At 52.8% G+C, this 23,214-nt stretch overlaps 8 protein-coding genes across 8 annotated transcripts; 3 read left to right on the top strand and 5 right to left on the bottom strand.

The window, feature by feature from the left end:
- Positions 1-216: 216 nt before the first annotated feature.
- Positions 217-775, bottom strand: J4E86_003544 (uncharacterized protein; the record flags this gene model as incomplete). Its single annotated transcript, XM_051444097.1, has 2 exons — positions 217-511; positions 567-775. The coding sequence occupies 2 exons, from the start codon at positions 773-775 to the stop codon at positions 217-219; spliced, it is 504 nt and encodes a 167-aa protein (XP_051305592.1).
- A 4,301-nt stretch (positions 776-5,076) lies between these two features.
- Positions 5,077-6,057, bottom strand: J4E86_003543 (uncharacterized protein; the record flags this gene model as incomplete). Its single annotated transcript, XM_051444096.1, has 2 exons — positions 5,077-5,430; positions 5,482-6,057. The coding sequence occupies 2 exons, from the start codon at positions 6,055-6,057 to the stop codon at positions 5,077-5,079; spliced, it is 930 nt and encodes a 309-aa protein (XP_051305591.1).
- A 5,319-nt stretch (positions 6,058-11,376) lies between these two features.
- J4E86_003542 (uncharacterized protein) lies at positions 11,377-11,941 on the top strand (the record flags this gene model as incomplete). The annotated part of the gene is made up of 2 exons (XM_051444095.1): positions 11,377-11,596; positions 11,646-11,941. 2 exons carry the CDS (start codon positions 11,377-11,379, stop codon positions 11,939-11,941), a joined length of 516 nt encoding a protein of 171 aa, XP_051305590.1.
- Positions 11,942-13,132: 1,191 nt separating this feature from the next.
- Positions 13,133-13,409, bottom strand: J4E86_003541 (uncharacterized protein; the record flags this gene model as incomplete). Its single annotated transcript, XM_051444094.1, has 2 exons — positions 13,133-13,347; positions 13,403-13,409. 2 exons carry the CDS (start codon positions 13,407-13,409, stop codon positions 13,133-13,135), a joined length of 222 nt encoding a protein of 73 aa, XP_051305589.1.
- Positions 13,410-14,380: 971 nt separating this feature from the next.
- On the bottom strand, positions 14,381-16,312 carry J4E86_003540 (uncharacterized protein; the record flags this gene model as incomplete). Its single annotated transcript, XM_051444093.1, is given in 2 exon segments — positions 14,381-14,799; positions 14,812-16,312. 2 exon segments carry the CDS (start codon positions 16,310-16,312, stop codon positions 14,381-14,383), a joined length of 1,920 nt encoding a protein of 639 aa, XP_051305588.1.
- Positions 16,313-18,035: 1,723 nt separating this feature from the next.
- J4E86_003539 (uncharacterized protein) lies at positions 18,036-18,686 on the bottom strand (the record flags this gene model as incomplete). The annotated part of the gene is made up of 1 exon (XM_051444092.1): positions 18,036-18,686. One exon carries the CDS (start codon positions 18,684-18,686, stop codon positions 18,036-18,038), a length of 651 nt encoding a protein of 216 aa, XP_051305587.1.
- A 537-nt stretch (positions 18,687-19,223) lies between these two features.
- Positions 19,224-20,597, top strand: J4E86_003538 (uncharacterized protein; the record flags this gene model as incomplete). The annotated part of the gene is made up of 2 exons (XM_051444091.1): positions 19,224-19,550; positions 19,605-20,597. The coding sequence occupies 2 exons, from the start codon at positions 19,224-19,226 to the stop codon at positions 20,595-20,597; spliced, it is 1,320 nt and encodes a 439-aa protein (XP_051305586.1).
- A 231-nt stretch (positions 20,598-20,828) lies between these two features.
- On the top strand, positions 20,829-22,770 carry J4E86_003537 (uncharacterized protein; the record flags this gene model as incomplete). Its single annotated transcript, XM_051444090.1, has 2 exons — positions 20,829-22,217; positions 22,264-22,770. The coding sequence occupies 2 exons, from the start codon at positions 20,829-20,831 to the stop codon at positions 22,768-22,770; spliced, it is 1,896 nt and encodes a 631-aa protein (XP_051305585.1).
- Between the last annotated feature and the right edge of the window lie 444 nt (positions 22,771-23,214).

Here is a 23,214-nt window from a genome sequence, read left to right as displayed (position 1 = left end):
GAAAAGAAGTGTCGTACACATGATACGTCTCTCTTGCACCACCGCCGCAATACCAATCCCTCTGAACTTTGATCGCAGAACGTGTTCCCTCATGCGAGTCGTTTCGCAATATATCCGATATCACAACGCCAATCCCTTCGTCGCTCCTTCACACTCCGGCGTTCTTTCTGATGCGACAACATGAGAGCTCGAGAGCTAACCAGGCCAGATCACATCTCAGACATCGATGCTGGACTTGCCCTTGTCTTCCTTGTCATCATCCTCAGGTCGGAGCTGCTCCTCGGAAGGCCTCGCGCTCTCATCAATGTAGCGCTCGGCATCAGCGTCGGCATCGAGATAGTCTTCTCCACGCAGCAAGCTGTACCGCGCTCCACCCTTGTTCGTCTCTTTGATCTGTGGGGTGCCCACCGTCAGGTCGTGGTGGCAGTTGGGGCACTCATGTACCGTAGGAGTACGCAACGCAAACCACATCGCTCGAGCCTTGCAAGCAAAGAAGTAGAAGTGGACAAACCTGTCATCATGTTAGCAACCCTACTGATGACTGGCTCGGACTTTGAACAACTTACATATTGACAATCATGGGAGCTGTTGCGTATCCAGCCAAGAAGCCATATCCCGCTGACCCCAGATCGTCAACCTCGACTGCCCAGATCGGAATGAGTATTGCAAGATAGGCGATACCCGCCAATCCGTCTAGGAGAGCGAACTTGGGGCCTGGCGTACGATTGTGCCTTCGTTGGTGGACAATGCTCGCCGTTGAAGCAACCGCAGTCATGGCGAGGGGGATGTAGCCGAAGCAGAATGTAGTTACATCGCGATGGTCGTACCAATACCGGTAACTATGGGACTCCAGCGAGAGAACGGTGATGGCAATGAGGAAAGGTGTTGTGAGGGCACTGGCAAACAAATTCAGTACGCGAAGAGAACGTTCCTGCGCCATGATCATCTTGTTGGTTTGGGTAATCTGTTGGTATCTGAAAATGGAGGTGAAGACGAAAAGAGCAAGATGGCTTGGTGCAACAAAGCCAAACTGAAGTCTACAGGCCTGTTTAAGTCACATCACCGACTGGGATAGCGTCTCATCATCTCTCAGGCAACAGCGAAAAGCACATAGCCGCAAGTGCATCAGAGCCGCGTGTACACACGAGGCGCTTTTTGGCATCGTCAGCCAATCGATGTGTCGCTCCGGCACGACAACGGTACTACGCAGCAGTAGTGAGACAGCGAGATCTTTTGTTTACTCCCCCGAGTATGTGTTTTGGCCAATGAACGTTGACGTTGGGTGGCTATGCCGGCTAGCCTTGGTATAGCGCAGGTGGGCGGATTACTCGGGTCCTGTGTCAGGCTCTCCGCAGTGCATGGACGCATGCTCAAGAATAGAATGGCCTCTGAGACGTCTCAATATCTGTCTACCTACATACGGAGGTCTTTCCATGCATCGTTTCACTCTTGCTTCTACATCGATAGAGAAGGTTGCACAAGTCACGTGACTTTTACATCATCCGGGCATGCATTGCGGTCATACTAAAGCTCGTTTCCGTGATATCCATGCCTTTCTTCCAAATCGTAGAGTAGCGCCTGTTATTTATTCTGATCTTGGAGTGGGAAGCATGTCGCGTAGCCGCTTCCGCCAACGCTTGCGGCGTGTGGTTATCCAGGTAAGCAGAAATTACGTAGGTGACTAGGGAAGACCCTGAGGAAACCGTTGATTACTAAAACCCGCAAAGATCTTTTCGACGATCCGGACCTTTGTTCTCTTCGCATGCGTGTAAGCATGCACAACCAAACTTATTTCACAACACGGCCCTTTTGGCATCACGATGCACCCGACCTCCATATCTGCTGCCAGAGTGAACTCATCGGGTCTTATCGAGGTGTACACCTACAAACCCTGCTCCAGTTATGTGCAGTACTTACAAGCCGTCGCGCGTCATTTCGGCACGCAAGACACGAATGAGGTCTACCCAGACGCAGCTACAATATCCATGTTCCGCACTGCTTTCGCACCCATCACGGAAGATCTAACCCGGAAGCTGAACCGTCTGCCCAGATACTCCGCATTGGTTTATCCTAGGACATTCCAACTTTTTTCCCCAGCGCGCCGCCTGGATAGCGTTATTTCCTCCGCTCGATGGCGACTATTACGAAACATTCAGACGAGAGGTCAGAACAAAAGCCGCTTGTGAGAACTACGACCTATTCCAACGATTTGCAGTAAAACCCTGAGTGTTCTTCAGAATTATCATTTATTGCCGCCATCCTTATCAGAAGATTATATTCCACGGGGGTCCTCGTAGAATTAGTTGTGAGTGGCTTGTCGCTATGGTCCTCGCGACGCCAATGGTAGCTGCCAATTCGTATCGAATTCTGCACAATTATTATAAGGTAGATGTATAAATTAGCTCAGGAGGTGTTTGCTTATCAAGATCCAGTGATGTGTATGCAGCAACATGCGACACGGATTCTGGCCACCCCGCGGTACCGAGTATTGCATCTGCGATTTGATAAACCCAATCAGCTCTACGTAATGGTCAACATACCTTCTGCCTGTGGTTACCTCTCAAAATGATAGCCGCGCACGCGCCGAATATGACGCACAACGGTGATTTCAGAGCATATATAATCGCCTAAGATCCCAAACCCCCCAAGGTCTGCAGCGTAGAAGTCATCTCTGACCACAGCATCCAGCAAACACGAAACCAGACTTACGACATGACTCAACACACAGAAACACCCATGAATATTCCCAAACCATGGGAATCTGGCCGTCAGATTCATTTATACAGACTGCCTCGGCATTTATCCAGGACGATATTGGAACTTCTACCTTTATCATCTATGGCGACGTTCGCAATGACGAGCCACCACTCGAATACATTGGTCCGCTCCATCAAGAACCCTTTCGCCCTGATCAAGAAAGAAGGGAATGAGGCTGAGCGAGCGAGGTTCTCGGTTCTGTGTTTCGACAAGCACTATCCGGACCATATCATATGTTATTATTGCGGCTCATACCATAAGCGCAAATCACCTGGTAGTCGGGATATTTGGGGTCAAAACGCTCCGGCCGCCTTCAAGTACGGGACTAGGACGATATGCAAACGGCGCACAACAAAGTTCGACGGTTTGGACTGGGAAACCGTCCACGAAACGATGCGCGGGTTCCGGCACTCCCCTCGGTATGGACACAACCTCCTACGCCCTAAAGGCTTTCATCAATCGGGGTCAAAACGGTGGGGCAGTGACATCCACGCATTGCCATGTGATGGTCATTTGCTTTTGAGAAAGAGGTGGGTCAGTGGTATTCCGGAAGTCGAGGATGTAGACCCCAAGGCCGTAGTATTTGGGATCCCATACTCGTTATGTCCACATCTGGACCCGGTTCTGAATATATATTCCATGGGTTGTGGCGTAAGAAACGCCGTCTCTCGCTTCTACATGTACCACGATCCTGAGGACCTCAAAGATAGCTATGTTGATAAAGCCTTGCGGTGCACCGCCTGTCCTACCGAAGTGGTCATCGAAATAACTCCGCGAAGGCTGTTCGATGGAAATTGCGCAGACGAGTCGAGGTTTCCGAAATCAACCTATGTCGTAAGCGTCTCCAGATACGTCGACTTTGGCAAATGTCAGGATCCAGAGGACATTGAATGGAAGGCGCTTACAGAGCGGAGACCGGGGTTCTGGAGACGCCTCTTTTCGAGGAGGGATAGCGGGTCGCTACACGGGGAAACAGTACGGTCAACGGTAGACCTTACACACCTGAAACCCGTTTGCGAGAGATTTAATGCGCGTCTTCACGCGTCTCTGCTGTCATCGCCGTCTCTCGGCAGTCCTACCGACCTTCGTCTGGCTATGCGTGATAGCACTGATGCACAACCTCCACCATACGCCGAGTAATCACAGTCAACAACATCGGGTCGCGAGAGTCCCGGCGAGCTGTGAACTGTGCCATGGGCGCATCCGGTAAGAAGCTTTGAAGGTGTCGGTTTCAACGAAACGCAGTACGCGCCTTCCTTCGACCCAGGATGATGCCCGGTCTTGCTTCGCACGAGTTGTTGCGTCTGCACTTTGGTGTGCGGGATCCATGGATGGTTGTGGTTTGTAGCTTTATAATGTGTCGCAAGAGGGTGTGGCATGAACGGATTGGCGCAGGCCCGTAAGATCTAGGGGCAGCATGCCCTCAGGACTGTATGCGTGGGCGCAAAATAGGGCCATTTCGGTTGCGCATCAAAGCAATTAGTCGTCTGGATCAATACTCGAGTGTTTGAACATCAACGCTGATCCAGAAAGAGAGATGACCAGCTCAATCGCACAGACCTCGGGACCATCGGTACACCTTCCCTAATTCGGTGATGACGATGAGACGATTTCACACCCCCAGCCGTCCACAATCAAGACGGCTGATATGCGCCTTTTGCTCCCAACATATGCTTGTAGTCTCATTTTAAACAGATCTTTACTTGCACTACTCGCTAAGAAAGATTCCCGCAGCGCAATAACCCTTCTGAGAAATTACCTGCATTTATGTACGCAATCGGAGTGAGATGAACGGAGAGTCCACCACGGATGTCTGTTTACCATACAGAATTAGGGGAGCATTCGAAATGAATAGATACAATACTCGCGCATGTACTAAAATTGGCTCGCTGTAGAAGCCTGGAGACAGTACACGGAATTCGTACATCAAGTCTGTGTTTGCATGTCTGCCTACACCATCCTCATGTCTGAAACGCCCACTAACCGTTGGCTACATATAGATCTCGTGGACCCTGACCAAGCTGTTGGGGGATGAATCTTTTGAATTTGTCTCTCGCACAAGTCGAGCTTTCAGGCGATCAGTCCCTTCCATATGAGCATCATCAGGTGGTGGCTGCGGGCCATCGACCACGTGGAAACACAGAGATGCGTCGACAAGGCTGACGTCGTCGTCTGTTTCCGGCCTGAAGATAGTGATCTTGCTGATGGTCTTTTGGCCAAGTTGTAATTTGTGCTGCATGAGAAAGTAAGCGAACCCAGCACCGTTTGGAGATCCTGGTTTGGGTTAGTCTTGATCTATGTCATCGGAGTTGAACGCGACTAGCCTAGCAGCGCATGGCCCGGATCCGTAGTGGTAGAGAAGTTGGTTCCCGGCCACTCGCTTAGTTCGGTGTTACGGTCGCGTAGACAAGAAGCGATGATTTGATTAGTCACCTCGTTGGAGATGGCTATCATGAAGAAGTGGCGAATGTTCTTGATATTGGGGTTGTTACGAACCCAAAATCCCCAGATGATGTCTGAGAAAGCGCGAAGTTGAGGTAGATCGTCTTTGTTCGGCTCCTTCGTACCACCGCCCCAGATAGTCTTGGCGGATGCTTGAGGGCTTTCAAGGAAGAGACCATAGATAGCGCCTCCTTTGGTGTTGATTCCGAATTCAAAATGCGCCTTTGTTGCCTGTAACGCCGTCAGCATCTAACTACTGCTCATACGCAAGCCTAAACTCACTCTGTATTGCTTGCTGTTACCTGCTGTGCTGTACCACTGATTGATAGCCGGGATCTGGTTGCCCTCATTATCTCTTTTCTCTGGGTCCCAATGCTCGACCCTATAGCACTGGTTATCTCCGCCTGCTAAAGTCGGCCGTCCGTCGAGACCAAGTGAGCGCATCGCATGTGAGAAATGCCAGTGCTCAGAAAAGCTGCAGCTGAACGACGATGAGCTAGTTTCTCGCCAGTACCAGTCCTGAAGCCCTATCTTGAGGTCACTATTGTAAGGCCTTGCAGCAGATGGGGGTTCGCGAGTATCTTTCATCTGACGGCCTGCGGTCTGATCAGAGCCTTCGAGACCACAGATCAGGGCGCCTCCTTTGGCTGCATTCTTGTTCCAATCCTCCTCCGCGGCATAATCATCGTCCCAGAAGGCCACCGTGGGGTGTAGTCCGTTGGGTTCACGGCTGGTCGAATTTGAAGATATGCGGGTGATGTTGCGGTCTGAGATGGGTGCGGAGGCCAGCGGAGTCTTGATACTGCCGACAACTGTGTGTATGGCAACCGCGACGACAAGGGCGGTGACGAAGGTCATGTCGCTGATCGCTGCCAGGGAAACTGAACGAAGCAACAGATACAAGGAACATCAGCAAGACGAACAGCGTGATACAAGAGGCAAGGCGCAAGACTAGCGGCTATTGGAGGCTGCCACAGTGACTTCGTAGGTGAAGGAGCGATTGTTCCATATCCCAATTTGCGCGCGTGTCTTCTATGACGAAGGTCTCGGAAAGGAAAGTGCAACCACTGATGAAGCATGCTTGGCCACGGGTTGTGTGATGCGTAAAGACGTTTCCTAAGCTACCCAGCCTTTGGTCCAGGGCCACATAACACGCTATATGTATGATTGACAGTGGTTTCAATTTGCTAAATGCGGTCATGGTGACCTCGGGATGTGAGAGTGTAGCCGCGAAGCGTTCGGACATGAAAATGCCATATACCGGAAAGCCATGATATCGAAAGCCATACGAAACAATCTTTCTGAGAACTACAAAATCCCAAATCACTGGTTGCTTCGTACCTCGGTCAGCCAGTCATCTCCTCGGTACTCATGCCACGAAGAAGGTTCTGTCGAAAAATGAGCAAGAAAAATGAGGTATGTCGTATCCTATTCAGAGGCTTATCGGAACCCATGAGTCTTCAACGTCGTCGATCCAACGAATGTTCGCGGTGGCTATTCCATGTCCGGCTACCCAAATGCATCTTCATAGGGCTAGAGCAAAGGCTTTGGTGCAAGACCCAGGCGTGGGTGTGTACCCGGGCTCATGCATAACTGCTTTCTGGATGAAAATAGCAATGCAGGTCCACAAGCTTTACGATAGACAGGATGTAGCGCGACGTTCTCAAGCACACTGCTGCCTCTAGCCTAGTCTTTCCCATGACTGCATCTCTCAGGGATATTCCTGCGGACTGGGCTATATAGTGGACTGATATGATGCCGAGTCGAGCGTATCGCGGACTAATATTACGGCTTGTATAGGTAGCGAATCGACGAGACGTGTAGAACGTGAGGGACGCGGAGGACGGATGATCGTGGAGCGCATGCGCCGTGGCATCAGGCGGGCTTAGGTGCTGGCGCGCATTTCTAGTGTGGAGTCTGGCCGGAAGGAATTCAAGGTAATAAGTTCAATGCAGATATACAGTGTGGTAGCATCTCGACGTGCTGTATCATGGATGACGTGATAGCCGCCATGTCGACGAAGACCGCAGGCCCCGGGGACGGCGGGGCGCCTGACGCGTGTCTAGCGCGTTACGGAAAGTGGGGCATCGCGGTCGCGTCTCTAGGTACGCTCTTCGGGTGGCTCGTCTCCTCATCCATCTCATCATTGCCGTTGTCACCAGCAAACGTGCGGTCATCAACGCAACTTATCCTCATCTCTCAATCAGCGCTCTGCCTACCGCCCAAGGTATTTTCTCATCCTTTTTAGACCTATACTGGTTGCAGCGTCCCATCCGTTTGCTTCCTTCGGAAAACATCCACGTTCGCCCGTGTGCTGCAACTAGACTTCAGTCCCTTTCGAGTTCAGCTTCCACGTAGACATTGGATATGATCTCGTCATAGTCGTTCACATTTCATTTCACCATCTCCAATAACTTACCCTCTGACGCTGTCCTCGCTTTTCACGATGTTGCATACGCTTGCAACGTCAGTCCATTGAGTGGCAGTCAGTTGCGTCGCAACTATTCAGATCGGTCTGTTTCGATAATGAGAATGCTTGGAATACGCGTCTCATGCTTGCTGGAATCATCAATGTGAGTCGCAGCGTATTAACCTCAAATCTCCGAGTGAATCGAGTCCCACTAGCATACCTACCCAGACCGATGGGTGTGTCTACTTACAACTAGATCGTCAACAGCTCTTACGTGAGTTTGAAACCCGGTATATACGTACAACTGATGTGGAAGTACAAGGATCAGGAAGAGAAGTGGACACAACAACCCTGCTAAGAGTACAACGTGATGTCACTTCCAGGAGCAAGAGCAGTGATGATAGGCACTGGGTTCAATGACTACAAGCTCGGAGGAATGACCTCGAGGCTCTTGCCACGGTCTGCTCTTGGTGACAAGCATAGAAACATTTACACTCCATTTCATCTGACACCTCCGCCAGGCCGAGCGGTGTGCAGCCGCACACTCTTTCACTTACCATGCCGGCCACGCCGTTGCCTACGCGGACTTGCCCCTCACCCTGTCGCGCCTTCCTCACGGACCCTAATCTTGAGATCCTCACCACCCGACTAGCGCTTGTGCCTAGCTCTTCCGTTGTATATCAGCTCGCGCTCACCGGCCTCGTACAGCTTCCCCTCCACCGCGCCTTCCACTCGCTTCCTCAACCCTCTTTCGCTGTCTTCAAAATCGAAGCAATTGCGGACGACGACTGCGGCTTCCGACGATGCGCTTTTCCGTCTTCACTCTTCTAGGGCTGGCCGCTACCGGTGGCTACGCCGGCAGCTCTCCATCCTCTACGGTCGCTTCTACGGTCAGCAGCGGACAGGCTGGAATCCAGGGTGCGGCGGATCACTCGTCCATCTTAGTTCCCCGACAATACGGAATTCCCACCGACCCGATCTCGGTCACGACATCTGTACAAGGTACCGTCGTTCCACCGACCAGCGTCCACTATCCCCCGGTCGCCTCCAGCATGGTTGCTGTCCCGCCTCCATCCATCGTGTCTTCGGTGCAAGGCTCTCCCCGCCCGCCTCCGTCTTCCGTGGTCGCTATACCACCGCCTACAATTGTGTCTTCGATACAAGGCTCACCTCGACCTTCCGCATCCTCTGTAGTCGCTGTCCCGCCACCGTCCATTGTGTCTTCGGTGCAAGGCTCTGCGAGCCCGTCCTCTGCAGTCGCTGTCCCACCCCCATCGATCGTGTCTTCAGTACAGGGCTCCGCAACTCCATCCTCAGTGGTATGGAGCAGTCAGACCTCGTCTCAAGCTGTATCGTCTCAGTCGGCATCCTCGGTGCAAGCCTCCGCGCCTCCATCATCAGTGCAAGGACCTGTTCCGCCATCCTCTACTGTGTGGAGCAGTCAGCCTTCGTCTTCTCAATGGGCGTCCTCGGTGCCGCCTCCTGCCCCGTCATCTTCCGCAGCTTGGAGCAGTCAACAGTCCTCTCAAGCTGCGTCTTCGTCTTCTGAGTGGGCGTTATCCATACCGCCTGCTGCCCCGTCGTCTTCCGTAGCTTGGAGCAGTCAACAGTCCTCTCAAGCTGCGTCTTCGTCTTCTCAAGCTGCATCCTCGTCTTCTCAGTGGGCATCCCCCGTGCCGTCTTCTGTCCCGTCGTCCACCGCAGCTTGGAGCAGTCAAGTATCCTCTCAAGCTGGCTCAAGTGTCGTTGTGCCGCCCCCCACTGCATCCTCGATTCAGGGAAGCTCTACTGCACCATCTTCCCGCGCCCCGACAAGCTCAGTCGTTGGATCATCAGCCGCCCCATCTTCTGGAGCGTGGAGTTCTTCCGCGGGATCTGTAGCGCCCACGAGTATATCGAGCAGCCAAGCCGGTAGCACTTCGACTGCATGGTCATCGGTATCACCTATTACCTCTGTGTCCGCGTCTGGATCACTCGTCGCGCCTTCTGGCTCATCTTCTGTGGCTCAGTCAAGTGCTCAAGGCAGTTCGGCTGCACAATCGTCTGGAAGCGCAATCCCGAGCACTCGATTGACCTCAGTCCAAGGCAGCACTACTGCAGAAGGCATCATCATCATCCCCACTGGTATTTCTGGTAGCAGCACCTCGAGTGGCATGATCATCATCCCTCCTGGTTTCACGGGAAGCAGTACCTCGAGTGGCTCCATCGTCATTCCCACTAGGATTTCTGGTAGCAGCACCTCGAATGGCATCACCATCATCCCTCCGAGTGGAAGCAGCACCCCAAGCGGCTCCATCATCGTCCCTCCCGGTGTCTCGGGAAGCAGCACCCCAAGTGGCTCCATCATCGTCCCTCCCGGTGTCTCGGGAAGCAGCACCCCAAGTGGCTCCATCATCGTCCCTCCTGGTGTCTCGGGAAGCAGCACCTCGAATGGCATCACCATTGTCCCTCCGAGTGGAAGCAGCACCCCAAGCGGCTCCATCGTCGTCCCTCCTGGTGTCTCGGGTAGCAGTACCTCAAGTGGCTCCATTCCTGCTCCGATCGTGATTGGGACCAGCACTATGCCTCCCAGCGCGATACCTACAGGCGTAGGCTGTCCCGACTTGTGTCGTTCCCTCGAGTGGTGCCTAAAGTATTGTGTGGGCTATGTGTTCCCTCGCCCTCCCGATGAAGAACCACCGCACGAATGTCTTGAGCCAGCTAATAAGCCGTGGTGTTATCTATGGTGGTTTGGCCCGGATGACGACGGTGGTAAGGATGGTCACCCAGGCGATCCAGACTCTGTTACAGACAGCGACCCCGAGTGCAAAGAGGAGAACTGTATCGCTGCATGCGCCGCACAGAGACTCGCATCATTCTTGCTCTTCAAGCGGCCTTTTTGCCTTTGTGTCATACACAAATGTGACAAGGATCATGACAGCGACAGTCCTAGCGATAGCGACGATGACGATCCATCAGTCAAGCCGCCAAAGCCAAAGCCAACATCGTTTCCAAAACCTACGAACCCTAAATGTAAGCTTTTCGGATGTAAATGCGGGTGGATGGGACTGGGGTACGGGCCTGGCTGCCCTGAAGATGTCGTTCCGCCCATTTCGCTCACCATTCCATGTGGTATCTTCGGCTGTGACCCGTGCATCTTCTTCGGTTGTCATACCGGCCCGCGGCCTACGGGTATCATAGGCGCCGACGGATACTGTCCAGGTCCAACAGGGTGTGATCCGTGCCCGCCAGAACTTTGTAGCCTCCCAGGTTGTACCGTTCCGGGCGGTTGTGGGCCGAAGCCTGGCCCTGCGCCAACTAAACCGGCGGACCAACCAGACCCAGAAGATTGCGACGACAGCATGCGGACCACCATCACTGATCGCTTCGTCATGTGCACGGAGGGTTTTGACGTCTCGTCCATGCCTTCTAGCTATAGCTTCTTCGGCGGTGGTACATCATCCACGATGGTTACATCTGTATGTCTGCCGCTGATCGATGCCACGAGGACCATCTGCGAGCCGGCCAAAGGCTACGACACCACGACAACGCTGACTACTACCGGCACGCTAACTTCCGACGCCCCAGCATGTACCCGAGCACCGCTCTCTTTGGATGATGATGAGGGAAACAACAATCCCGATGAGCCATCAAACACGTGGACGTACTCTAGCATGGGTTCATCAACCTCGAAAAGCTCTTCTGAGGTGTCGTCTAGCAGTTCGTCGTCGTCCACCAGTTCTTCGTCGTCCACCACTTCGGCAGCACCAGCTCCTAGCCATACACCTATGTACAGGAACGGCCACTGGACAGTGGAATTTCAGCAATTCTTGTACGACGACTACGCGGAATTAGGATGGGACTTGTACGATCCCAATGGCTTCCACGCGGGTTTCCACAATGTACGCGGTCACAACAAGGACTCGAAAATCACCGACTACATCCAGAGCGTTAATCGTCCGTACGGTGATTCAATGCCTTTTGGAGTTGACGTGACCGTTTATGAACGTAAGTGAACTCTTTATCGCCTTATTAGACACGCGCTAACTTTTCCTAGCACACAATGGTGATATGGCCAAAGTCAATTTTGAGATCCGCAAGAAGGTCACCGGCTGCGATTCCATGCCGGGCATCCCATGCAGGCCTTACATGACAACAGAAAATCGCATCGAAAGTGACCCATGGAGGCTGCAGACTTGCGAGCAAGCTTGTAAGGATAACAAGAAGAATGCTCCTCTGGTTTCCAAAGACATGTGGTGCCAGGATCTCAACGCGGCAGATTGGCAACCCATGTATAAAGGGTTCACTGGATGGCAGCGCCATTTCAAGTGTGGTTGGAAGGGATTTGATTGAGCTTTCTATCCCCTGGAGGCTAATGGTAAAATGGTGTGAGTATTCATGACAGTGTATTATACTTGCGAGTATTCATGAGTGGCTCGTACCAAATTGAGAATTGTATTGTGGAAATGTGGGCAAGACTGTAACTATATAGATGGATGCCAGTCGTTTGTTCCAATCCTAGATGCCGTGTCGATATTTGGACTGGATGGCGTAAGCGTATCGAGCTTTTCATGTTTTTTCTCAGAAGTGACGTTGAGTCAAGGCACTTGCAGACTAGGTGCTTCTCTTCCATCGTCGGACTGATGCTGTATACCAGGTACGTATTTGTAGGCCCACACAATCCATGACATTTGGTCTGTAATGTCTATTGGAGCTGTTCAAAGTAACAGGCACATATGAACAAGATTCCGCCGAGACGCCTATTGTCTTGTCAGTATTGCGAGCCTCTGTAGATTGCGGGCATTTTGAGTGGCTCACTGCTCGATCTGCGCGAGTGTTGCTAATCATGGGCAGAACCAGAGTACCTCCTCCCGGGGCTCCACGGTCGCGTGTCTCGCTACCTGGACATCACTGCACACCTTAAAAGCCCTGCTGTACCCTGCCGAATGGGCTCAGCACCTCCTCCCTCTCAATACATTGCATCGAAACTCTTCAAAGCAGTATCGCAACGATGTCTCAAACTGTTAGCCAAGACGAAAAAGATAGCCTGGTCGATATCAGCGCCGCGGAAAAGGGCCTCGAATCTAGCAGTGGAACTCATACAAGAAAGTCCTCCACCACGACTTCTTATGGAGAGATGCGACAACTTCTTTACCGCCGATCTTGGGTACGTAATGATCCGGTCTACAGTGTGTATGATGCACTTGCTGACTCCACAACCCGGAATTCAGGCTTTATTGCAGGTGGTGGGAACACTCTTGAAGGGCCTTGCCATATTGCTCTTTGGGATCGTTCTCTTTATCCTTTCCCTTGCCGCTGCCAAGTTGGCTTTCCTTCTTATATTCGGCGCTATCAAGATGATCCTCTCGCTCTTGATCATGTTGATTGGGTTCATCGGCATCCCGATGCCGGCAGCTGTTGCTCAATGGGAGCCCTTTGGTTGGTTTTGAAGAGTCTGCGAGAAAGGCATCAAGTTGGATGCTAGCCTAGTCAAAACGTGGGCAGAAATTTGGATTTGATTTAAATCATGTAATGACACGCCACTCAGTTCCCCTCTCTCCTCTGCTTCTCATCTCCTTTGATGTTCTTCCGATCAACGTACTCCATGCCTGTCCCCGAATGCGTGTTGCTGCCACTGTTCGAATGTTCTTTCTGCGCCTCGTAGTCTTCCTGATCCTGTGCGGCCTTCTGGGGTGTTTTGGCAGATTTTTGCACACCGAAGATGTCTTCGCTGGTCTTTGAGGGGTCGTTGACCTGGTCTTGAGGGTATGGTGTCAGTGGAGAGGAATGACGTGGAAGGTGCGGGAGACATACTGGGCATGGTGATTTTTCCGGGACTGATGCTGTGGGGTTATGGTACCTTGGGCCTTCAGCAGGAGATTTGGGCGTACTGGTGCTCTTATGAACAGTGTGTAGACGTCATGAGAACGTCGGGTTGCGTCAACGTCAAGATGACGACGCGGAAGTCATCACCGAGCGTCCTGCATCATGCATCTGCGACACACTTGACATCAACGTTCAACAGCCGTCTTGAATCAAGCTGTTCGATTGTTCGTGACTACGTGTTTAGGCTTGCGCATCCTGTCGCGCGTTCCGACGCGTCAACCGAGGCGTCCCTGATCGACGAACTCCAACCCCGCTACCAGCCACCTCATCCCCGATGCCTCTCAACCTTTCTTCTCCTCGCCCTTGCCGCCGTCTTTCTTGTCCCCATCCTTCTTGGATGAATCGCCCTTGTCGCCCGATGCTTTGGGAGGAGGTGCGCTACCACCGCCGCCGGAGTTCATGAACTTGTCGTCGAGCTGGTCTGGAAGTTGTTAGCTACTGGAGCAAAGACCACTCAACATACAAGGCATACCAGACATGTTGCGATATGTGAAGAGAAGTTAAGGCGAGGATGAATTCCTTATGGAGGCCGACTTTGTAGAGATGTCGGAGAGGAGGAAGAGGTGACCAGACCTTAGGATGCGGTGTTCCAATACCTGTCTTGTGGTACAGCATGCGACATGACGTTTTTGCGCCTTTCCCCACATTCAATTACTTGGCTGAAGTCTAGATGCTGCATGATGCTAACCTGGCCGTTTACCCGTCTCTGAACTATATCGTAAGAGGTAACGTCACGAGAAAGCAGGAAGATGTTGATGAAATGCTGATTCTACGGACAGTAAGAGCCGAGATTAGCTATCGTACTGCAGGGTACTATCTACATCGAGCGTGAAGCTGCCGAACCCTTGCGCAAAGATTCTGGCGCTTTACAACCTTGAAGCCGAGAGAGTCCGCAAAAGCATCTACCTAATACCGACGGCCCCTACCACCACGCGTGTCTCGATCCCATCTACCGCCACCTCCGCCGCGATTTGGAAAGAAAGACGGGTTTCTGAAACTGTTGTTCTCGTACCACCAATGATCATCCCGCGAGACATGCAAATCTTCCGACTTCTCCACGTAGCGTTCCTCCTCTTGTCGCAAGAGGTAAAGTCGGCTCTGGCTCAGCGGCATGATTGAATAGCCAGCGGCAACACTGTCGGTTATTGTGCGCCGAAGGAACGAAGTGAACTGAGGCTGAGAAGGCAAATGCTTGAGACCCATCTTGGCCAAGAACTGCGGAAAGGCGTCGAACTGCTGGATCTCGCGAATGTCCTCGGCCATGCGCGTTGAGGTACCCGGCGGAGGAGCCCCATGGGCGTCAAACAACGAGTCGCGAAGCTCAACTAGGGTCTTACCGGGTGGACGGGCTGCTGCGCTGAACATCTTCAGGAACATCATGAGGCGGTATGAGGTGGGAGAGGCAGCGTATGTCTTGCTGGTACGGTATTCGGAGATCTTGGAGGGTTCCAGGTATGCCAGCTCGGCCATACCAGCACCCTTCTCATCAAGCATCCAGACGACGTTGCGAATGATGGCTTCTTCGATGATCTCATAAGTCAGGTCTTCGGTAAGGCCGTCGTCGCAGATGAGAGCCGCTATGAGAACGTGACCGAGATCGGGGAAGTTTGCCTTGCTGCGCGGACCGGCCATGAAGCGTCTGATCGTGTTGTTGGCGCTGTCAGTGATGTGAGAGTTTTCGATCGCCAGGCATAGCAGTAGGTGGAAGAGACCGAAATACGCGTCGACGGCCTTCTCTGACGCGTGACTCAAGGTGCTGCGTGCGTCAGGGCCGCTGTAGCTCTCCGCATCTGATGAGAACTGAACGACAACGGTGTTCATAGTATGATACAGGATATCCACATAGCAAGCTCCAGGGTTCGTGATGTTCGCAGTCCTGTGGATATCCAGCGTGCTCTCCATCACATGATCTCTAACTTGATTCCAGTGGCGTCGGCTCAGAGGTAGAGGTAGCCAGATATCGAACTTAACACCCTGAACGCTGCGTCGGATGTGGTGCTTGTAGAACGCCTCGTGACTCAACAGATCAAACTCTGTTCGGAAGACCGGCCGGTTACCGCCTGTCACGGCGATACCAATACCAAGCTTGGCGTCGAGGAATGATTCTTTGAGACAAAAGCATTGCAGCTCGCGAATGCGGATGAAGTCGTACGAGTTCATCGTGTTCTTGATGAAGGGAATGGCGTCGGCGAAGGCCAAAACGTCAACGGTCTTGGAATTGCTGAGGATCTCGAGAAGGATCTCATCTGGTAGCCTAAACAACCCCGAAGGGCCTCTCTGATGCTGGCTAGGGGCTGGGGCGAGAACATCCGGTGCAGGTGAGTCGACCTCCATTTCGGCAGCTGGTACTGGTAACGAGTCTTCTCCGAATCCACACAGAGAGCATTTGAAGCGATCTTCTCCCAACGTTTGAGCCTCTTGCTGCCGATACCAAGCCAGATTGATAGTGCTATTACCATGGTCTTGCTCTAGTGAATCACTAGAGAAGAAGCTCAGCAGCTGAATAGCGATACCCTTGAGGGTATACGCTGGCGTCCAGCCCTCATCGGTGTTCAGCATGGTGGCGCAAACATAGTCGCTGAAGACGTTTGGATGGATGATTGCGCTTTGGATTGTGACGTCGGGCGCCACCAGCGGATATCGGCCGGTGAAGCGGATCTTGAGGTGAAGTGGCTTCTGTCCTTCCGGAGTGAGAACAAGACACGCTCTTGTGATGTCGTTGTCCTGGAAGTGAATGCGGACGTTGGGATACGGATCTTGTTCGATCTCCGCGATGTCCTTGAGGAGGCGACGTCGCAGTGAGCGTGACTGAACCGTGTTAGCTTGGTACTGCGTCATGACGACGAGGTGCTGCAAGGTTGCGGTCGCGAGGTTCGGTTCCGTCAAGAGAATGACAAGAGACGTTAAGAGGAAAGAAACAGAGGTTATAGCGCGCATTCGAGTTGTCAGTTGCTGCAGGTGGTCCAGGCTGAGTCATGCACGTGACTAGGCAGCACAACAAACAAACGGAAGTGTGGGTCTTGACGCCCTTTCAGATTGATGGACAGCTATCAAACCTGTCTGATACCGCATTGAAGGGATCGCATGACCAGTCTTCTGCTCCCAAAGCATCTACTGAATGGCTTTGCGCGGACAGGCAAAGGGGACCTGAGTTAGCTATGTCCAAGACTAGTGGCTTTGAGTTTACCACGACGCAACGTTATCCCCACGGCCTACAAGTCATCTCTGGTGTCATTGTGTCATTGGGAAGTCTGTTTGAATGATACATCTCAGTGCGCCTCAAGTGGTCCAGAAAAGGGCGTCAAGGTAGCCAGCTAGGGATGGCTTGGTAAGGTTGAGTAGTGCGACTTTGGGCTAGGCCACTGGGTGAATAAAGTCTCATATTATCACAACGTGTCGCATGTATTTGGTCTGCATGATGGACTGAGATGAGGAGGATCGCTGGAGGAATTTAAGGAAGTCATATGGCTGGCTGGGGTCATGTCATCAGTGATGTCTACACTTAGGGCTCGTGAGGACTTACTATGTAAGAGGATAACGATGTAGAAAGAAGACTATAAATACATCATCTGGATGAGTTGGAGTGCGTCCTGGCACGTAGAAGTTGTGTTCGGGGCCAAATGGATAAATACGGGGAACCAAATTAAAGCTGAACCCTCGTGCAACAAGAGGCAACGCGTACCGCCTGAGTATGGAAAGCTATGCGAGCAACGCGAGGATGAAACCAGCAAGGAACATATCTATTGGACGAATTTGTCGAATCTGCATCTATTGCGGACTACAGAAATAGAGAAAGTGAGGGAAGAGATGCGGACCCCATAATAGTTCTTGCAGTGTGCGACTGGGATGACACGACGAATGCGAGCACCTGCAGATATGAAAGAGGGGGGGAGATCGCAATTTGGGCTATAAAGAGCCGTTCGCAGTCGTCTATGTCCTTCCTTCGATCAATCCAATCTTGTTCGCATATTCTCCTGCCAACGATCGAAATCAGCACATCATGAAGCTCACAGCCGTTGTTATCGCTCTTCTCTCATCGGTCGCTTTGGCCGCTCCTGCGGCCGAGATGGACAAGCGCGCCGTCGTTGACGCAACTGTCGCCGTCGACGGGCTGCGCTATCGAACGTGCCCGAAGACGACCTGCTCGGCTCCGGGTCAATATCCCAAGGGTACCAAAATCAAATTAAGCTGCTACACCACGTCTGGTACTACTGAGGTGAATGGAGACAAGTAAGTCATGACGTGACATGGGAAGAACTTTTGTGCTGACATGAGTGAAGGCGCTGGGCCAAGGTCTCCGGAGGTGTTGGTAATGGCCGATGGGTATCGTTGGCGTATATGGATTGGCCTGGTGCGCTCAACCCGTGGTCAATTCTCTGCGGGAATACTGTACTGATCCGAAATAGGAACGATTAGCGGTTGCTGATGTTGCGTGCTGCAAACGGAGGTAGTACGGCTACGATGCGCTTCTCGCTCACTCGGTTTCGCGACCACCTTCGCGATAAGTTTGCTGATATTTGGTGGATAACGCAGTCGCTAGCTATGGTTCAGAATATGCGTTCTAAACCAACACTCCAGCTTTTCCCCAAGTGACTTGTGCGTCGGATGATGATCGTGCCACGAGCTTGTGACCAGTGATTGCTACATTCTTCCACTTCAGACTTGTGCAATTGATGGTGCCCTTGAACTTGCGACAATCGTTGCCAGAGAAGACAATGTACCCCAAATCTGTCTCGTTATGTGCGGGTGCCTTGGAGGCATTGTGGCTGGAGTCTGTAGGGCTGCCGCTCCATCGCAACCAGAACTTTGGTGAGCGGAAGCTGTTCTTTTCGAATGTTTCGAAGCGAGTCCTCTCGGGAGACTCCGGCTCCGTGTTTTCGCTCTCTTCTTCTTCCTCTTCCTCATCTTCCTCTTCGTTTGATTCATCTGGTTCTATCTCTGCGATCGTTCGCCGAAGACTGTCACGACTGCCAGCTAAGATGACTGACGCTTGTAACAAGCCCGGCAAAGACATTTGGCCCACGACACCCTCGCCGCCTTCAGTCAAGCGATATAGCTCCAGCGATGCATCTTGTTCTGGCTGCGTATCCCCAGTTGCGCCCAGGGCTTTTTGCCATGCCGGACATTTGACAGAATAGCTTGCGAATGTCTTGTGAACGTCGAATGCGCTCGTATGTTTAGATTTTCCACTGCGGCCAGTGCGGTTGTGCATGTGCCGCGTCGAGAAGGCGGCGTCTTGCCAGTCGTCCATTGCAAAAGAATCTGGATGTTAGGGCTCTAGAGTCAAAGATTGTTTGAATGGTGTTCGTGGGCTCGTGTGCCTCGTCGACAAAGAGAGGTTGACGTCATAGACTAGCTGGATTCCAGCCTCAGGGCCTAAGGAAAGCGGGCGATAGCACTGGTGCCTCTGAAATGCCACAGTGGGAGAAGCATAAAGGATGTCAGGACGGTGATAGGGGTGCATCGCGGGGCATGCATACTCCGCACTTCCAACCTGCTTATATTAGTCGGGTCACTCCCACAACGGTAGTCATGTGCTTGTGGCTGGACCAGCCATTCTGCATCTGTCATAACGGGCTTGTCAGGTCTTGCCGTCCCGGGCACATTGTATCTATCATCGGGTTTGGGAAAAGAAGTTGCTGGCGGTAGGTATGTCAAAGGTCAAGGGTCAGGTGGGCCGCACGTGAACAGGCGTCGGAGTTCGGGCGTCGCGAATGGCTCCGTCAGCGCAAACCAACAAACACCAACGATGGCACCCAAAGGGTCTAGGAAGTCGGCGGCTGCAGCGCCCAACAAGACGCTCGTCCTGGACAATGGCGCATATTCGATCAAAGCCGGTCTAGTCTCGCCAGCCTCGGAGCCTACCTACGACGACTGCAGTGTCATTCCCAACTGCATCGCGCGCAGCACACGCGACAAGTGCACCTACGTCGGCGCCGAGCTCGATTCGTGTAAAGACTTTGGAGAACTGGCGTTTCGCCGTCCAGTGGAAAAGGGCTTCATTGTCAATTGGGAGGCAGAGAAGGCGATATGGGAGCACGAGTTCATTGGCGACGCCGTGGGGGAGGGGTTGAGGGTGGGTACGCACAGTCGCGAGCTCGTGAAGGGTGTGAGAACTAACAGTACGCAGTGTGAGCCGAAAGACACAAATCTGGTCTTGACAGAGAAGCCAAACTGCCCGAAAGAGCTGCAGAAGAACTGCGACGAGATCATCTTCGAGCAGTTCGAATTCGCCGCCTACTACCGATGCGTTGGCGCGACCCTAAATGCCTACAACCCTCCCACCGCGTCCTCGTTGGCATCGCTACCGCAAGAATGCCTCCTCATCATCGATACATCGTACTCAGACACGACCGTCCTCCCTCTCTACAATGGCAAGCTCATACAATCGGCTGTGCGGCGGCTTACAGTCGGTGGGAAGCTGCTCACAAACTACCTGAAAGAGCTCTCTTCGCTGCGGCACTACAACATGATGGAGGAGACATATCTGCTCAACGAGATCAAAGAAGCAGTCTCGTACGTCGTGCCATCATCGCAGCAATTCGCCAAAGATCTGGAGCGCACTTGGAAAGGACGGCTGGGAGATAAACGAGAGCTGGATTCGAGCATAGTGGTCGACTATGTGCTCCCGGACTACGAGAATGCTATACACGGGCATGCGCGGCCCCACGACCCTGCAAAATCACGCATGCGCCGAGGGCTACAACCGCTACAAGGACCAAGAGAAGATCTGCTACCTCTAGGCAATGAGCGCTTCGCCGTGCCCGAGCTCCTCTTCAACCCTTCCGATATTGGCATTCAGGAAGCTGGAATACCTGGCGCCGTCATGGAGTCGCTGAGTACACTGCCAGAAGCTCTAAGAATCGGCCTGTTGGCGAATGTTGTCGTGGTGGGCGGGAACTCGTTGATTGCCGGCTTTATGGAACGAATGCAGACGGAGCTGAGGGCTCTGGTACCAGCCGAGTACACGCTGAACGTGGCGAGGGCAGATGACCCGATCAAACATACATGGCTAGGAGGAGCAAACGTCGCTAGCCAACCCGACTTGTTGAAGGAGTTGCTCGTGTCCAAAGCCGACTATGACGAGAGAGGCTCTACGTGGCTAGTCAAGAAGTTTTCATGATATACATAATAGACACTTCAACATAAAAGTATCTTCCCTGATGTCAAAATCTCTAAATCAAAAATCAAAGTGCAGGCGGAGATCAGACGACGCATGGTCCCCAAAACCATGGGCTTCTCCAGTGCTCGGGGCTGCTAGGGCGCTGATTGGCTGATGTCCGGCGGCTTGGCGTGCTCGTCGACATGTCGAAGGAATTTCCAGCAGACGTGCATCACCCGCATCTCGAACCCAATGCGCCGAATACCGCGCCCCTCGCGGGCAACTGATCCCTCACATCCCCTCTCCGCTTGCATACGGCAACGAGTCTCGCTATTGCCCTGCCGCCCCGCCCCGTCGCCCTGCACCCATCTCCGCACCCCATCCGCCGCCTTCTCCACAACCGCACCCCAGTCCTTCCTGCTACCGGGCAAACAGGACAAGAGAAAGCACCAGCAGTTCGTGCGAAGATGGCAGAAGCGTCTTCTTGGCGACTCAGAGCCTATCGGTGCACACGTCGACCCTTATGATCCCACATCACCGGTCCGCATAGCGCCTGAAGACCAGGGCGAATACGAAGAGGTCCTTGATGAGGAAGCCTCAAGATTCCCCCAATACAAGCCTGCGAAGTATCTACGCGGCCTGCATCGGGTCGGTGGCGAGGAATGGCTGCAGGAAAAGGTCGAAAAGGACTTGGCTAAGGAATTCGAGAAACTCACGCTACGGACGTACACGCCACTGACACTGGACATGGCCAATGAGATCGAAGAGCTCACGGGCACTCCGTACACTTTGAAGGACGAGAACCTGCTTATGGCGCAAACTGTACACGAGAAGACCAAGCGCCCATATACCAGCTACAACTTCGGCCTCCACGCCAAAGCTACCCGGATTACCGATATGCGTGCTAGTTTCACACAAGCTGTCGCCGAGATTTATGCCCTGAAGCAGGCTGGTTTAGATATGGACCTATCCAAGTTTGCCAACCGAGGTGTTTACGATCGGCCACGCTGGGTCAAGGACATCAAGCTAGTCAAGACAGAAAGCGGTGAGCTTACCCTTGCCTTCCCCCAGCACAAGAGCTTGGATGATCTCTTGGAGACGATGCAAACGGCACCCGCTTGGGAGGCTGAGCCAGAGGTATCGGACGAGCTGCTCGTTGAAGAGGTCGTTGAGGAACTTGAGGATGCCGGCCTTGCACAGGAGCAAGTACAGACCATGGATCCCGACACACCAGCACACAAGAGAGCAGCAGTGGTCAAGATGGATGGCGAGAACAAGCCGTTTGACTTCATGTCGAACCGCCCCGTCCCTCGCGCCAAGCCAGTTGAAGCGCCCGTCAATGAGGCAATTGTTGAGGAAGTGGTCGTTCAAGAAACTACGCCACCTCAAGTTGCTCACGACGTACCCCAAACCGAGCTTGTTGACCATGCAGCCGACCCGGAGCCCGTTAACCAAATCGTTCCAGCTGCAGCGAGCGAGTCACGACATGCTATCCTCGAAGAGAGAGCGAAGCGTTTGGCGGCTGACTTTGCGGCTCTAAAAACCTCAGTTCAGCAGAGCAGCAGAGATTCGTCTGCTATCAAGCCCGAAGAGACGAAATGGCGGCACGTTCCCGTCACTGACATCAACGTCAAGTTCGCTGTACGTGTATCGACCCTTTTTACTTTACCTTTGCTGACTTCTGTAGCTTTACAAACGCCTTTACCAACTTACCGGCTGCCGCATCTCCGATCCACACCTCTCTTCCACGAACACCCTAGGCGATCTATACAATCATCTATTAGAGGCCGCCAAACCCCAGCCTACCAGTCTCTTCAGCGCTATGCATGTAGAAGGGCAGAAGGCACGTCAGCGAGCGAAGCAGCAGGCCACATCTGATGCCGACGCCAAGAGGAGGGCCGACCTGGGCGATTTGATTAATCTGGGCAACGTCGAATTGCGTCGCGTCAAGCCTACCAAGGTTGAGAAGCGCAGCAAGACTGGTCAAGACAAGGTTATCAGCTATGCTCTATGGGAGCGTGGTCTGGGTTCAGGTATACCGGCTAGGCTTGAACAGATGAAGCAGAAGCAATCGAGGGGAGCAAAGAAGGCACAACCCGAGCGTGGAACTGTCACCCCCTTAACCAGCAAGGCCGCTGATTTCTTGCTCAGAAAGAGCGGTACCTTGCAATCAGCACGCGCAAAAGCGGTGTAGCGGACAGTTCCTGGAACCATGAATACATTTGCATCCGATGCATGACTTATGCCCAACCATGATCTGAACGGGTCAAAACATTGTATAGTATGTACACTAGGAGAGCTGGCATAGTTGATAGCTTCCTTCTGCTGGAGGGCCAAATGAATGCCCTCTGCCTTGCTTCATGCAAATGGCAATAATGTTTCACGGACTGCTAAATGGTCGCGTGATGGAATGCTGCTTCGCACGTGGCCTGTAGGATAGTGTGCTTACCTAGGTACGCATCGGCCTGCTCCGAGAATGCAAATCATCCAGCCGCTCTGTGAACGGCTCGAAAGCCTGAAATCATCCCGCTAGTCAGCCACAGACCGAAGTCGCACCTAATCAGCGTACCAACTCCTGATAAGAATCAAGCCATATGCAGGGCTCACAGGCAACGCTCCTTACCGAGGGAGTGATCCA

Source organism: Alternaria arbusti (assembly GCF_024043155.1).
Source record: "Alternaria arbusti strain BMP 1465 chromosome Unknown scaffold_3, whole genome shotgun sequence".
In the NCBI taxonomy this organism is placed as follows: Eukaryota; Fungi; Ascomycota; class Dothideomycetes; order Pleosporales; family Pleosporaceae; genus Alternaria; species Alternaria arbusti.
The sequence above is the reverse complement of the archived record's forward strand: the minus strand, read 5'-3'. Positions and strand labels throughout refer to the sequence as shown.